The sequence below is a fragment of the Solanum dulcamara genome, chromosome 10, assembly GCF_947179165.1.
Source record: "Solanum dulcamara chromosome 10, daSolDulc1.2, whole genome shotgun sequence".
NCBI lineage: Eukaryota > Viridiplantae > Streptophyta > Magnoliopsida > Solanales > Solanaceae > Solanum > Solanum dulcamara.
The window spans coordinates 73,290,643-73,306,799 of NC_077246.1; the positions used below are offsets into that span (position 1 = coordinate 73,290,643).

Consider the following 16,157-nt stretch of genomic DNA (forward strand, 5'->3'; position numbering starts at 1 on the left):
AATCTTATTTTTTAGTCAACAGATTTTATTAATTTATGTAATCAAATGATTTGTTTTTACTTTCACAACTATATTTTTTGATCTTAAAATTATCGTATATGTCTAGAACCTCACTCTTTAGTCCACTGATCTTGTTAAATTATTCAATAAGATGATTTGTTTTTACTTTTACAATTATAAGGTTTGACATTAAAATTATCGTATCTGTCAAGAACCTCACTCTTTAGTCCACTGATCTTGTTAAATTATTCAATAAGATGATTTGTTTTTACTTTTACAATTATAAGGTTTGACATTAAAATTATCGTATCTGTCAAGAACCTCACTCTTTAGTCCACCGATCTTGTTAATTTATGCAATTTTGTTTTTACTTTCACAACTATAAGGTTTGACTTTAAAATTATCATATCTGTCTACAACCTCACTCTTTAGTCTACTGATCTTGTTAAATTTATGCAATCAAATGATTTGTTTTTGCTTTCACAACTATTAGGTTTGACCTTAAAATTATCGTATTTATCTAAAACCTCACTCTTTAGTCTACTGATCTTGTTAATTATATAATAATAAAAAAATGTGTCATATTTAGAGGTGTGCCCTTATTTTATCGTCGGCACGAGCACACCCTCATTACTTGCAACACTTTGATTAGCAAAAAAATGTTTTTCCATCTAATTAACGACGGTTAATTTATGTTCGAATTTTATATGAGTAGTTGACGATCATATACCTTCTCAGAATAATAATGTTAAATTAAAAAAAGAAGAAGGAAGATAACTTAAAATATTTTTGGACGATTTTTTTAATCTGACGTGACAGGCGATTTTTTTATTGATGGAGTATCCACTTAGTGTAAGTCAATTAATTTTTTTTTGTTTAGAAAACAATATTCCTAGCGAAAATGGTTCATCAAGTTACAATTCTATCATAATCTTTTAACTAGTCGTTTCTTCTTTGATTCAACTAAAATAATTTTTTTAAAATAAAAAACACAAATCTATACTAAAAATGGAAAAAGATCCTTTTTTAACTTTTAGATTGATGTAAAAAGAAGATCACCAATATCTTAGTCCAAAAAAAAAGAGGTTAGTGTCTCGATTGAACGCAAATCCAACGGCCGTGATCATTCCACGTAGCAACAATCAACGGCTTAGATCAAAGACCCCACTAATTTGAATTCAAAAATTTGGAAGTAACGTTACGATTCCGGAGCCTTTAGGTTCGGATCCAAACCTAAAGCATAGAGTAAAAAATTTTTTTTTTTTTTTTTTATAACTTCCATTCTTTCACTCAGCTCCAAAAAAAAAAGTTCCAACTTTTATCTCTTCATAAATTGTGAATTTTTTTGTGGGGTTCATTTTATTTTTCTTTTTACCATTCAGAGATAGAGAAAGACAGATTCTTGAAAGTATGTATAATAGTTTCAGCTATATACAATGTTGATGAAGCTACTGTATACTATAAATTTGTTTTGAAAAAAATAATTATTTGGGAAAGATTCTTGGAGTTATGTTCATTTGGGGTTTAAAGATTTTTAGAAATCATACTAATCATTTGGGGTAAAAAAGGTTTCTTGATTGACATAAAGAAATATTCTTGAATAATGTTAAAGGTGTAATCTTTTTTTGAACTATGAATTGGGGTTTTAGGATTGATACATTTCTCTATTGCAAATGAATATTATTGTTTGATTGTGAATTTGAAGGGTTTTAGGATACACTTCTTTATGTAAAAATGTAGAGTTCTTTTACATTTCATAAGGGGTTTGTAGAGTTCAAGTTTTTTTGAAGTGTTTCATTTTTTATGATTTTTTAAGAGATTCTTAGGATTTATGTTCATTTGGGATTAAAGGGTTTTAGGATTGCATATATATATATATATATATATATTTGGGTAAAAGTGCTTTCTTGAAATGTGTTAGATTTAGTATCAATTGAAGTGTTTTACATTTAAGGGGTTTGAATGATTTGTTCTATTTTAACATTTTGTTTCTTTATCTCTCTGGATGACAGATTTAAAAGATTAGATTTTTAATGGAGAATCCAACAAGAGGAAGGGGACATGAATACAATTTGGCTTGGAGGAAAGCTGAGGAAGCAGGTGTTTTTTATTTTTTCATTTTTTTATCTTCACTATCCGTATTTGTAAATTGTTTGATTGAAGTAGTATAGTATGATCCCAAAAAAGAGGGATTTGAAGTACTATTGATGTGGTGCTATAGTTTTGAGTTTATGAGGTCTGGATTCTAGAAAATGCAGCTTATTTATACGCATTAAGTGGATATTTTAAATGCAAATACAAAGTTTGAGCCAAAGCTACTGGGATCTGACAAACCTGCTGGCGAAAAGCTCTAGCTCCTCTCCTGATGTGGTGGGCCAATCAGGAGGTGTTTGTTTTTTGTTTTGTGTATTATTTTTCCCTTTCCCTCTCTACCTCTGAGGTTGGGGTAAGGTCTACGTATACTTTACCCTCCCCAGACCACACTTTGTAGGATTATACTGGGTATATTGTTGTTGTTGTATTATTTTCCCCTTTTGGGATAAATGTGATTCATGTGGGATTTTCATTGTATTTGTAGCTTTGAGGCGATATCAAGCAACCCACTGGTTGGAATGTTTCGTCGGACCATTAGGTATATCAAGCCAGCCTTCTGAGAGAGAGTTTGTTTCTTGCTTGAGAAGTGGCTTGGTACTTTGCAATTTAATTAACAAAGTTCAAACAGGATCAGTTCCGAAGGTACATCACTCTCTAGTATGTTGAAAGCCGCTCTTTATATACAACATTCGTTTTTCATTCATTGTTGTTTTTATGTTATTAGGTTGTAGAAAACCACACACCTTCACAGTCAATCATGTGGGATTCTCAGCCACTGCCAGCGTATCAATATTTTGAGAACATTCGGAACTTTTTGGTAGCTGTGGAAGATTTAAAGCTACCAGCATTTGAGGCATCTATTTTTGAAAGGGTATAAACAAATTAAAATGGAGGGAGTAGCTAATTTTGACTTGTCTTAAGTTTTATTATCTGTGGAGGCTGGAAAAGATACTAACTTCTCAATTCATTCTGTGCATTCTTAGGATAACATAGAGGCAGGTTCATCAACTAAGGTTGTGGATTGCATTTTGGAACTTAAAGCATACCATGAGTGGAAGCAAATGACGGGAGGTGTCGGATGTTATAAGCCTCTAAGGTCTCCTCTCTTGACCCCTTCTAGGGGAAGGATTCAAGCACAAACACATGTGACAATCAATTCTGATAGTCGCAGGCGATTGGAAATGTCTGCTAGCTTTCCAAAACAATCACCGTCAGAAGATGAAATTCAGAAACTTGAAGGTAAAGTTGAAGGTCTTTAGCTTCTTTGCATTCTTTTATGTTTATATGCAATTGAAGTACATTCTCATGCTAAGGATAGTATTGCGTATTTAATAGTTGAAACAAAGTTGCAACTTCTGTTGAGAGTATAGAGTCAATATCATAAGGTTTAGTATGAGTTGCTTAGAAAACTAGTAACATTTTTGGTGAGTTATTACTCTTGAAATGATTTATAACGATGAACAAACTTGTCTTCTATACTTATTTCACAGTTAGTTATGACTTTCCATTGACTTGGAAATTCATGTTTGTTCTGGTTTCTTAAACTGGATCTTTAGGCATAATTGTCAAGGCCCTAGCTGAAAGAATGGTGGACATGAAGGAAAACATGGGCAATAATTTCTTTGCTTCTTTTCGGAACGGGAACACGGTATGCATGCTCCTGACTGTTTGCAGCATTTCTTAGAGTAAAGATCACTGGTATATTTCAAGATTTTTTTCTCCAAAACAGAACCAAGTTGAATTGTTCAGTAGGATCTTCTCTAACTGCTTCAAGGAACAACTTCAAAACAAGTCCCCTAAGGTAATCGGATTACTCTTGACATGAAAATTTGCCTTGTTTGCATTTCATCTCCTCCAAAGGAAAGTTTCGATCCCATGTCATCTCCATTCTCCACATGCAGCTAAAGAGAAGATGTACCTGTTAGACGAGTTAGATGAAAAATGACGTGTTTTCCTTGATAGACTCATTCTTCTTAAAACATATTTTTAGTTAGAATGCATATTGCATAACATCTCTCAAACTATGCCATCTCTTTCAGTCTTTTGGTCTTTGGAGATGAAGAGGAAGAAAAAAAAAAGAAAATGGACCTCGTGAGCTTGATGATCTATTTCTTTCTCAAAAAGAAATATTGATGATTTATTAGTTCGATTTCTTGACAAGGTTGTTCAGTTGACTATTGCGTTCAAACATATGTTAGTAACTCATGTTTAGCTTGAAACAGTAACCTCTTATTTTCCATGAGAATCCCTCATACATATTGGCTCGGCAGAATTTGTAACTTCATATTTCGAAAGTAAATCATTAAGAAAAGGGCTGTATTATAGTGAAGCTTAGCTACAAAAGATGCATGCAACCTAGGTGAAATATTACTTGGAATAATTTTAAGTTGTTATTGTTACGCTGCTAAATTGATCAGTAATCTAAGGTAGTGGTAAGGTCTATGGGTAACAGCCTCTAAACCCTACAAAGATAGGGGTCAAGTCTGCGTACATCCTACTCTCTCCAGATCCCACTCATGGGATTGCACTGGTTTTGTTGTTGTTGTAGCTAAATTGATCAGTAAACTAATGTCAAATCTGGATATTATTTCCGGACTGTCCTTTTTTATATGATTCATATAGCTTGTAATCCTCCACATGCAGTTGAACTCAGATCCTTCAAAAGAGATAAGCTGCTCAGAAAACAACTCCACATGCATACCCCTCCAAGATTTATCTAATCTTAGAAACCGAAAGGTAAGCTTGGTCACCTTTTAAGCATTTTCCCCCATTTGCGAACCTTGAAGCATTCAATTTGTCAATCTTGCCATTATGAAAGTTGTTGTTAAGAATCTGAGTCTTTTACTTTTGAGTTGATGAGAAGTATCTATAAAGTCATGGGAACGAGTCTAGTTAGAATTTTGTCGATTTTGCTATTGTCAAACTACCTATATGTTTTACTTTTCTTGATACAAGAATTTTGTCAAAAGATTTCAGTATTGTAGTAGCTGGAAACTATTTGGAAAGATCAAAAGTCAATCTGAATGTCGTGTTAGTATATACTGCTTGAGTCTAGTTAGAATCCATAATCTCTTTTAGTGCTAAGTCCAAATGAGTAGGACATTGCACGCAGAACTTAAGTTAATATATCAAATATAATGTTCGTCATAGCGTCGTGCTTCAGCATCATGGTGACCAGTAAATTCTGGTTTTCAGTGTTGCAGAGCTTGCATAAAGAAGGGCAAATGCAACCACTGGACTGTAGTTACGATTCAAGAAAAGGAACTTTCGGTAAGTCTTTCTTGAACTATATTAAAATTTGCTATTTACTTACCTTCAGGGCTTTCTATTTGAAATTTGTCCATGTATGTCATTTGGGTGAATTTTGTCCTCAAGTATCAACGGCCGCACATGTTTCTCGTTGATCCACAGAAAAGAGTTGATCTGTTAACTTCACAGGAAACATGTTGAGCATTTCGCCTCGCTTAATTTGCACTTAGTCTCTGGTGTCTTCATCAAGGCTCTAAGTAATACTTTTCCTTGCTAATGAAAGTCTCCTGAAGAGGTGACACTAAACAATTGATATATTACATACATATTTGTATGGTTTTTCTCAATTTGTGCCTTTTTTCATCAAAACCCACACTTTTGCGCCTATTTCTTTTGATAACATTGATCCCAGTCCTTAAGAACTACTAATTTCTTGACAAATAACCTGATTTCCTGTTGCCTCATTTGCTTTATCTCTTGCTATTTTGCTGTCACTTTATTCTTGCAATCTTGCTTCATTAACATTTCTTTTGCGTTGAGGCTCTATCAGAAACAACCTCTTTACCTCATGAAGGTAGGTAAGGTCTGTGTACATCCTACTTTTCCCAGACCCCACTTGTAGGATTATATTGGGTGTGTTGTTATTGTAATGATCTCTTGACAAGTAAAAAGGTTTTGGATGGTATAAGAGATGAAGAAGCCTAGGCATCAATAGAAGGCCTTATGTGCTTCATGGTCCCCGCAAGCGCTTTTTGCGGTACCATAGGTAGCTAGAGATCTAAAAAGAACAGTATGGTCTACTGCAGTAGAGATGAATAAGTGCTGATGACAGTGAACCATAACGTTGTTGAATCTATTGAAGAGTGTAAGAGTATTAAGTACTAGTTTGGTTGTCTAAATATTTTTTTTAATCAAGTAAATGTATTTCATTCTTAAACATGACCAAATTGACCATATACAAGGGATAAGTACAACCTCTGCCCAATCATCTATACAGCAAGGAGTTTTCTGTTTACACCAAAGAAAATAAGGGAGCAGAGACTATTCCTCAACTGAGAGAAACTCGATTCTACACCTTCAAAAGCTCTCCTATTTCTCTCTCAACAAACTACCCACATTAAAGCAAGTGGGACCACATTCCAAGTCGTTCGTCTTCTCCTCCTTCCTCTTCCACCTGAACATCAAATCTTTCACAGTTTTTGGTATTACCCATGAAGTGCTGATGAGCCACCTAACCAGATCCCACCATAACCTCATGGTTGTACCGCAATGAAGTAGAAGATGATCCACGTCCTCGCCCACCTTCTTTCACATGTAACACCAGCTGACACATACAACCTTCCATTTTCTAAGATTTTCCGCTGTCAAAATCACCCCTCTATGTATGTGAATTACATGTTAAGATATTCATTTCTATTCCTGTTTTTGACTTTTAGACTTTAAGTGACTGTTAATCGTGAGTCTGCAAGCAAATTAGTTGTAATGCTTTGATTTGCACAAGATCCTTTCCAGTTCAATACATGTTTTTTTGGGCTAAATACTTTCTTGATTTGATATAGATCACTGTCTTGGATGACTAATAATTTAAGCTGACAGAATCTTAAGGTGCTGTTATCAAGTACAAAGAAAGAGTTCAAAAATCTGCAGTCTCAGCTACAAAGTGATCTGAAGCAACTTGGTAGGCTTTTCCTGTAAACAAACCTATCTATATATACATATTGACTATCGTTTCTATAATTTGAAAGCTAAGTTGAAATTTGATTTATCCTGGTTTCAGGAGACCAAGTACTGGATATGTCTAATGCTGCTCTAGGATATCATAAGGTTATGAAAGAAAACAGAACCTTGCATAACATGGTTCAGGATCTAAAAGGTATTTCAACAAGGATTACATCGACAAACATAACAATGTGAAAGGCTTGGGGATAGGAGGCAATAGAAAATCGGTTCCAAAATAACAAAAACTCAAGATAAAATGGCTTAATCTCTTTTTATCTCTCCCATTCCACTGTTTTGTGATTGGAGGAAACAGAAAATGATAAATCACAGAGTTGAAAACGACGGAAAAAGGAAGTATATAAAAGAACATCAACTAAAAGTAAAATGCTGAGTTACTCTACCCCCATTGAATAACCTATTGGAATCAAGTGTTGTTCCACAACAGCTCTCTAATCCTGTTGCGTTAATTTACTCTTCAGGGAATATTAGAGTTTACTGCAGAATAAGGCCTGCCTTCAATGAAGAAGCGAAAACTGCCATAGATTTCATTGGAGAAGATGGTTCTTTGGTTGTAATTGATCCACTAAAATCCTGGAAAGAAGGGAGGAAAATTTTCCAGTTCAACCGTGTTTTCGGTCCAAGTGCCACTCAGGGTAAGGATACTGTGTGTTACATTGTACAGCTGAAGATACATCTTCCATATTTTTATAAAGGTTTTGTTGTAATTATGTTTCCTTTTTTCAGCATGCTTTGACATGCTCTTTGTAGTATTTTGACATGACTTCTTTACTCCTGTTAATTCTTTTTTCTTGAGCCGAGGGTCTATCGGAAACAGCCTCTCTACCTCCCAAGGTAAGGGGTGGGGCGGGCTGGGGGGATAAGGTCTGCCTACACTCTACCCTCCCCAGAGCCACCTGTGGAATTACATTGGACATGCTGCTGTTGTTTTATTGTGTAACACTGCTTAATTTTGCAGAAGATGTATTTCGAGACACTAAACCGCTTGTAAGATCAGTGATGGATGGTTACAATGTATGCATTTTTGCTTATGGTCAAACTGGATCTGGGAAAACATATACCATGGTAAGAGCTTTTATGATGAGGCATACACGAAGAATTATTCCTTAAATTTGCATGCCGAAGCTTTACATCCTGATATTTCTCTCTTGGCAGTCTGGCCCTGGAGGTGGATCAACAAAGGAATTCGGAATCAATCAATTGGCTCTGAATGATCTATTTGTACTATCTGATGAGAGGAAGGACATCATGAGTTATAAGATCCACGTTCAAATGGTCGAGATATACAATGAACAAATTCATGATCTTCTCGCAGATGATCCTTTGCTAACTAAATATCCTTTCACTGAATTATACCTTAGTTTCCACCAAATTTCGTGAGTTAATTTGAGATACTTAAAGGCGGAAAGTGAAATGATTGCACCCTTAACTGTTCATACATTAGAGATTAGAAGCTGCATGAGTCGCAATGGTCTACCTCTGCCTGATGCTAGCATGCATCCAGTGAATTGCGCTACAGATGTTATGGAACTGATGAAACTTGGTGACTTGAACCGTGTGGTTGGCTGTACTGCCATGAATAACCGTAGTAGTCGTTCACACAGGTGAGGCTGCACAGTATTTAAGTTATCTCTACTCAATTTCCATTCAGCCCAACTTAACAGAGTTATTAACATTGTCAAGTGTACTTGCAGTGTGCTGACTGTACACGTGCATGGTGAGGATACATCTGGTAACATAATTCACAGTTGCCTCCATTTGGTGGATCTTGCTGGTAGTGAACGAGTTGACAAGTCGGAAGTCACTGGAGATGGCCTCAAAGAGGCGCAACATATTAATAAATCTCTCTCTTGCTTGGGTGATGTGATCACAGCATTGGCACAGAAGAATTCCCATATCCCTTATAGAAACAGCAAACTCACCTTACTCTTGCAGAACTCTTTAGGTATGTACAATTAGTTCAAGATTTCGCTCCTCCAGATATAGCAACTTATATGACTGGTATAGACAATTATTTGGCCAAATAGAAACTTAGGCGTTGAAGCATTTCAGATGACTGTTTTTTCGACTCAAGTGAATTCTGCAGTTACAAGAATTTATAATTTACTAATGCTTTTTTTTTTGGGTGTATTTCAGGTGGACATGCGAAAACGTTGATGTTTGCTCATGTCAGTCCTGAAGGGGATTCCTTTGGAGAAACAATTAGTACTCTGAAGTTTGCACAGAGGGTTTCGAGTGTGGAACTTGGTGCAGCTCGTTTAAATAAAGAGAGCACCGAAGTTTTAGAGCTCAAGGCCGAGGTAAAATACAATCATTTTATGATGTCATATGGTTATATAAGTATTACGGTGTGGCTTAAATGTTGGTTACAAGACAACACCATACCCAGTGTAATTCCACAGGTGGGATTTGGGGAGGGTAGAGTGACTTAAATGTTGGTTACAAGATAGAGAAGGCTGTATTTTTGTGCTTTGGTTGTCGCATTATTGCGTTGTCAATACTGTTCTTTCTTCTGTATGTTGTGTACTTCTCTCCATTTTGCTTTATTTCGTTGTTGTTACTGCTTTCATTATCGTAGTTGGTTACAAGACAGAACAAAGAAAACTTTCTTGGGCTTATAATGACGGATATGATTCATTACCTGCCAACTGTTGACATGATTGTAGATTGAGACCCTAAAAAGGGCATTGGCTAACAAGGAAGCACTAACTCCTCAAATTAACAAAACAAAGGAAGCAGCAAGGACACCTTTCCAGAAGCCAAAAGCAATAGCTGATAGACCCACTCCACGAGCTCGAAGATTAAGCATTGAGAATTGCACCACCACCATGAGGACAGAAAAGGCGAACCTCGATGATGAAAAGGGATCCAAGACTCCAGCTGTGAAAACTCGCTCGAGAAGATTAAGTTTAGAAGGGCCAAGATTAGCCAGCAAGAATCTTGAACATATTAAATTATTAGAAGCCACTACCAAGTGCGACCAGCAAGAAGTTGTGTGCTTACAGCAATCAACTGAGCTTCAGGAGGGAGATGATGTCACAAAATTGTATGATCAAGCCGGTAATGATAGTTGCCTGAAGGCTCCTCAGAGTCCATCTTTTGCTTTTAGAAGCCAGGATGCTCCTCAAAGTACAGCTTCTGGTCTCAATTACCAGCAGGCTCCTCGGAGTCCAACTTTTGCTTTAAAAAGCCAGCAGCCTCCTCGGAGTCCAACTTCTGGTTTTAATAGCTGGCAGGCTCCTCGGAGTCCAACTTCTGGTTTTAAAAGCCAGCAGCCTCAACTGAGTCCAACTTCTGGTTTCAAAAGCCAGCAGCCACCTCGAAGTCCAACTTCTGGTTTCAAAAGCCAGCAGGCTCCTCGGAGTCCAACTTCTACCTATAAAAGTCAGCAGCCTCCTCTGAGTCCAACTTATGGTTTCAAAAGCCAGCAGGCTCGTCGGAGTCCAACTTCTAGCTATAAAAGTCAGCAGCCTCCTCGAAGTCCAACTTCTGGTTTCAAAAGCCAGCAGGCATCTCGGAGTCCAACTTCTGCTTTTAAGAGCTGCAATGCACCTAGGAGTCCGACAAGTGCTGCCATTAAAATCCAGGGTGTGAAAACAACAGATAGCAGAACAAGGATTCCTTCTCTTCAACTACCCAAAACACCTGAGCCACTGATAACCTCTATAAATGAGAACAAGGCAGGAATGCAAAGTGAGCGTACAATTTCATCTGAATTCCAGACGCCTACTTTGATTAGCCGTACTCATGGAAAAGGATCTCAAATACGAAGATCACTTCGGACTATTGGGAAACTGATTAATGGTTCTGAAAGAAAGTAAGTGATTCATTGCCTGATCGCATTTCAGTTGATTTTTATGTATTCGATTAATCCATATATATAAGTAGATGAAGCTATAGATGAATTCAATTAATCTAATGTAGAATTGTGTTTTATTTACTTGTGAAAACTTATAGGAACCAACAGAAAAGGACTGAAGCAGCCCCACTATCGCCTTTTAATTGCCAAAATGAGGAGATGTCATCAATGACATCTAATGCAAGGACACTGAGAAGACAATCCCTAACTGGCATTCCACCACCAATCATGTCGAGGAGATCTTCACTTGGAGGAGGGAGCTTGCCTTATTCTTGTAAGTAAAAGAGATAACAATCAAAATACACTTGAAGTATCACGTTTTTGCGAGTTTCCTACCTAAACTATCATGTGTTCACTTTTCCTACCTGAACTATTAGTGTTTCACTTTTCCTACCTGAACTAATAGTGTTTCCTAATAGTTCAGGTAGGAAAAGTGAACATATGATAGTTTAGATAAGAAACTCGCAAAACCCTGATACGTTAGATGTGTTTTTCACCATCAAACTCTTAGGTAAAATGAATGTGAAATTTCAGCTAAAAACCAATACTGATCAAATGTAGCATTTACAGAAACGTCATTCATTTTACAGGTGCAAATGAAAGTAGAAATTGCAAAACTCCTGGAACTTCAGCAAAGTTAACAAAGAGGTGGCTATGAGGAACAAACTAAGTAGCTAACATCAAGGAGCTGACAGTAGGCGTCAACAAATACTGACTACTTGACATTGAGTTAGACAAGTTTATGCTGCAGGTACTCACTGCAATTTTAGATGTTGTAATGCTGTTAACATCGACATTTCTGTACAGATTACTGAGGCAGAAAATAGGAACTGAGGGACCAGAAGGAAACAAATTTCCTGTTATTTGAACCATGACGAAACCTGATAGATGTTAACATTGTTGTATACCAACCAAAAACATGACATTTGAATGAAAGTTCATTTTCAAACTGTTTGGCATGCTTTATTTAAGCCGAAGGTTCTATCGGAAACAACCTCTCTATCTCTACGAGGCAGGAGTAAGGTCTGCGTACAAGAATCATGTTTTCATAACCAAGGATGTCTAAAAAGCTCAAATCCCAAAAGCTCAAATCCCTCTATCACATATTAGTTATCAACATTACTATAATAATCAGCCAAAATACTTTTCAATTTATAAAATTGAGATAAAATAACGACCTTTTCTTTTCTCTTTTCATCCCCCCCCCCCCATTTTGGCTCTTTTCATTTTGTCTTTACATTAATTGTTTTTGAAAGTAAATAATATTGATTACATTGAAAATGGGCAAGGATAAATTAGTATAAAACACTTTTTATGATTTTTTAAATAGCGTGTTAAAAATCCGTGGGCTAACTAACACACATGAAAAACTGACAAAATCGTCTAATTCCTGCTGCGTCGCCAATAAAAGGCTCCTAAACCCATCTAAAGCACCGCCGGGGAAACTAGAGTCGTTCCTCAGGTCTTTACGGATGCTACTATAGAAAAATCCAAGAAAGTTCGACCCGGTCCTCTGGCACCTAAAAATTTGTGGTCTAATAACACACACAAAAAACTGATCGCATAATTCCTCTTGCGTCGCCAATAAAATGCTCCTAAACCCCTCTAAAGCGCCATCGGGGCTACTGGGGTCGTTCCCTTGATTATTATGAAAGCTACTATGGAAAAATCCAAGAAAATTTAACGCGGACACTCGACAACTAAAAAATTCGTGGGCTAACACACACACACAAAAAACTGGTAAAATCGCCTAATTCCAGCTGTGTCGCCTATAAAATGATCTTAAATCCTCTAAAGCACCGCCGGGGCAACTAGAGTTGTTCCCCAGGTCGTTACGGATACTACTATGGAAGAATCCTAGTAAGTTCTACCTAGACACCCGGCACCTAAAAATTCGTGGGCTAACACACACGAAAGACTGGCAAAATTGCCTAATTCATGTTGTGTCGCCAATAAAATGCTCTTAAACCCCTCTAAAGCCTCATCGGGGCTACTGGAGTTGTTCCCCAGGTCGTTATGATTGCTACTATGGAAGAATCCAAGAGAGTTCGACCCGGACACCCGGTACCAAAAAATTCGTGGGCTAACACACATGAAAAACTGGCAAAATGTCTTAATTCCTGTTGCGTCGCCGATAAAAGGCTCCTAAACCCCTCTAAAGCACCGCCGGGGCAACTAGAGTCATTCCCCAAGTCTTTTCAGATGGTACTATAGAAGAATTCAAGAAAGTTTGATCCGGACCCCGGCACCTAAAAATCCATGGGCTAACACACACGAAAAATTGGCTAAATCATTTAATTTTTGGTGCGTCGCCAATAAAATACTCTTAAACCCCTCTAAAGCCTCGTCGGGGCTACTGGAGTCATTTTCCAGGTCGTTACGAATGCTACTATGGAAGAATTCAAGAAAGTTCGACCTGAACATCCGGTACCTAAAAATCCGTGGGCTAACACACATGAAAAACTGGCAAAATTGCCTAATTCCTGCTGCGTCGCCGATAAAAGGCTCATAAACCCCTCTAAAGAACCACCGAGGCAACTAGAGTCGTTTTCCAAGTCTTTTTGGATGGTACTATAGAAGAATCTAAGAAAGTTCAACTCGGACCCCCGGCACCTAAAAATCCGTGGGCTAACACACACGAAAAAATGGCAAAATCGCCTAATTCTTGGTGCGTCGCTAATAATATGCTCCTAAATCCCTCTAAAGCACCGTCGGGGCTACTGAAGTTATTCACTAGGTCATTATGAATGCTACTATAGAAGAATCCAAGATAATTCGACCCAGACACCTGGCACCTAAAAATTTTGTGGGCTAACGCAAACACAAAAAATTGGTAAAATCGCCTAATTCCTGTTGCATCGCCAATAAAATGCTCCTAAACCCTCTAAAGCACTGCCGAGGCAACTAGAGTTTTTCCCTTTCTCGTTATGGATGTTACTATAGAAGAATCCAAGAAAGTTTAACCCAGACCGCCAGAACCTAAAAATTCGTGGGCTAACACACATGAAAAACTGGCAAAATCGCCTAATTCCTGTTGCGTCGCCAATAAAATGCTCCTAAACCCCTCTAAAACAACGTCGGGGCTACTGGAGTCGTTCTCCAGATCCTTACGGATGCTACTATAGAAGAATCAAAGAAAATTCGACCCGAACTCCCGGCACCTTAAAATCAGTGGGCTAACACACACGAAAAACTGGCAAAATCGCCTAATTCCTGTTGCGTCGCCAATAAAATACTTCTAAACCTCTCTAAAGTAATGTCGGGGCTACTGGAGTCGTTCTCCAGGTCCTTATGAATGCTACTATCGAAGAATCCAAGAAAATTCGAGCCGAACCCCCGGTACCTTAAAAATCAGTGGGCTAACACACACGAAAACTAGCAAAATCACCTAATTCCTGTTGCGTCGCTAATAAAATGCTCTTAAACCCCTCTAAAGCATCATTGGGGCTACTAGAGTCTTTCTCCAGTTCGTTACATATGCTACTATAAAAGAATCCAAGAAAGTTCAATCCGGACCCCCGACACTTAAAAATCTGTGGACTAACACACACGAAAAACTGGAAAAATCTTCTAATTTCTGTTACATTGCTAATAAAATGCTCCTAACCCCTCTAAAGCATCTCCGGAGCTACTGGAGATGTTCCCTAGGTCGTTACGGATGCTACTATGGAAGAATCCAAGAAAGTTTGACCCGGACCCCCAGCACCTAAAAATCTGTTGGCTAACACACATGAAAAATCGAAAAAATCGCCTAATTTATGTTGTGTCGCCAATAAAATGCTCCTAAACCCCTCTAAAGCGCCGCCAGAGCTACTGTAGTAGTTCCCCAGATTGTTACAGATGCTATTATGGAAGAATCCAAGAAAGTTCGACCCAGACCCCAGCACCTAAAAAATTCGTGGGCGTTACACACACGAAAAATTGGCAAGTTCAATTAATTCCTGGTACGTAGCCAATAAAATACTCCTAAGCCTCAATAAAGCACCGTCGGGCTATTGGAGTCATTCCCTAGGTCATTACGAACGCTACTATGGAAGAATCCAAAAAACTTCTACCAGGACACCCGACACCTAAAAAATCTATGGGCTAAAACACGCGAAAAACTGGCAAAATCGCCTAATTCCTGTTGCGTCGCAAATAAAATGCTCGTAAACCCCTCTAAAGAACCATCGGGGCAACTAGAGTCATTTCCCATGTCCTTACAGATGCTACTATATAAGAATCCAAGGAAGTTCGATCCGGACCCCCGACACCTAAAAATTTGTAGGCTATACACATATGAAAATCTGGCAAAATCGCCTAATTCCTGTTGCATCGCCAATAAAATGCTCTTAAACCCCTCTAAAATATCGCCAGAGATACTCGAGTCATTCTCGAGGTAGTTAAGGATGCTACTATAGAAGAATACAAGAAAGTTCGACCCGTACCCCCGGCACCTAAAAATCCAAGGGATAACACTCACGAAAAACTGTCAAAATCGCCTAATAATTGTTGCATCGCCAATAAAATGCTCTTAAACCCCTCTAAAGCATTGCCGGGGCTATTCGTAGGTTGTTAGAGATTTTACTATGGAAAAATCCAAGAAAGTTTGACCCGGACCCCCGACACCTAAAAATCCGTGGGCAAAAACAAACGAAAAATTAGCAAAATCGCCTAATTTCTGGTGCGTCGCCAATAATATGCTCCTAAACCCCTCTAAAGCGCTATCGGGGCTACTGGAGTCGTTCCCTAGGTAATTATAAATGCTACTATGGAAGAATCCAAGATAATTCGATCCGAACACACGATACCTAAAAAATCTGTGGGCTAACACACACGAAAAACTGGCAAAATCACCTAATTCCTGTTGCATCGCCAATAAAATGCTCTTAAACCCCTCTAAAACATCGCCGGAGATACTAGAGTCATTCCCCATGTCCTTACGGATGTTACTATAGAAGAATCCAAGGAAGTTCGACCCGGACTCCTCGCACCTAAAAATCCAACGGCTAACACACAAAAAACTGGCAAAATCGCCTAATTTCTGTTGCATCGGCAATAAAATGCTCTTAAACCCCTCTAAAGCATCGCCAGGGATACTGGAGTCATTCCCGAGATTGTTACAGATGCTATTATGGAAGAATATAAGAAACTTCAACCCGGACACACGACACCGAAAAAATTCGTGGGCTAACACACACGAAAAACTAGCAAAATCACCTAATTCCTATTACGTCTT

The 16,157-nt window shown here is 37.9% G+C and overlaps 1 protein-coding gene across 3 annotated transcripts; it reads left to right on the forward strand.

The window, feature by feature from the left end:
- The first annotated feature begins 1,281 nt into the window (after positions 1-1,281).
- Positions 1,282-11,888, forward strand: LOC129871489 (kinesin-like protein KIN-14L). Of its 3 annotated transcripts, none has more exons than XM_055946409.1 (20): positions 1,282-1,408; positions 2,013-2,100; positions 2,579-2,736; positions 2,819-2,965; positions 3,078-3,333; positions 3,651-3,742; positions 3,824-3,895; positions 4,738-4,830; positions 5,290-5,364; positions 6,940-7,021; positions 7,121-7,216; positions 7,542-7,715; positions 8,039-8,145; positions 8,236-8,414; positions 8,520-8,684; positions 8,775-9,025; positions 9,217-9,380; positions 9,747-10,897; positions 11,038-11,213; positions 11,530-11,888. In XM_055946409.1, the coding sequence occupies exons 2-20, from the start codon at positions 2,034-2,036 to the stop codon at positions 11,595-11,597; spliced, it is 3,573 nt and encodes a 1,190-aa protein (XP_055802384.1). In that variant the 5' UTR covers positions 1,282-1,408; positions 2,013-2,033; the 3' UTR covers positions 11,598-11,888. The 3 variants fall into 3 exon arrangements, with proteins under 3 accessions (XP_055802384.1, XP_055802386.1, XP_055802385.1); XM_055946410.1 differs by lacking the exon at positions 1,282-1,408 and adding an exon at positions 1,460-1,559; XM_055946411.1 differs by lacking the exon at positions 3,824-3,895.
- Positions 11,889-16,157: the final 4,269 nt, after the last annotated feature.

What these genes read in the sequence shown, in the direction of transcription:
- LOC129871489 (XM_055946409.1), top strand. Translation starts at nt 2,034, where the DNA reads ATGGAGAATCCAACAAGAGGAAGGGGACATGAATACAATTTGGCTTGG. An exon ending in CTGGGAAAACATATACCATG is followed by an intron (nt 8,146 to 8,235) that starts GTAAGAGCTTTT and finishes CTCTCTTGGCAG; the next exon opens with TCTGGCCCTGGAGGTGGATC. An exon ending in ATTAATGGTTCTGAAAGAAA is followed by an intron (nt 10,898 to 11,037) that starts GTAAGTGATTCA and finishes GAAAACTTATAG; the next exon opens with GAACCAACAGAAAAGGACTG.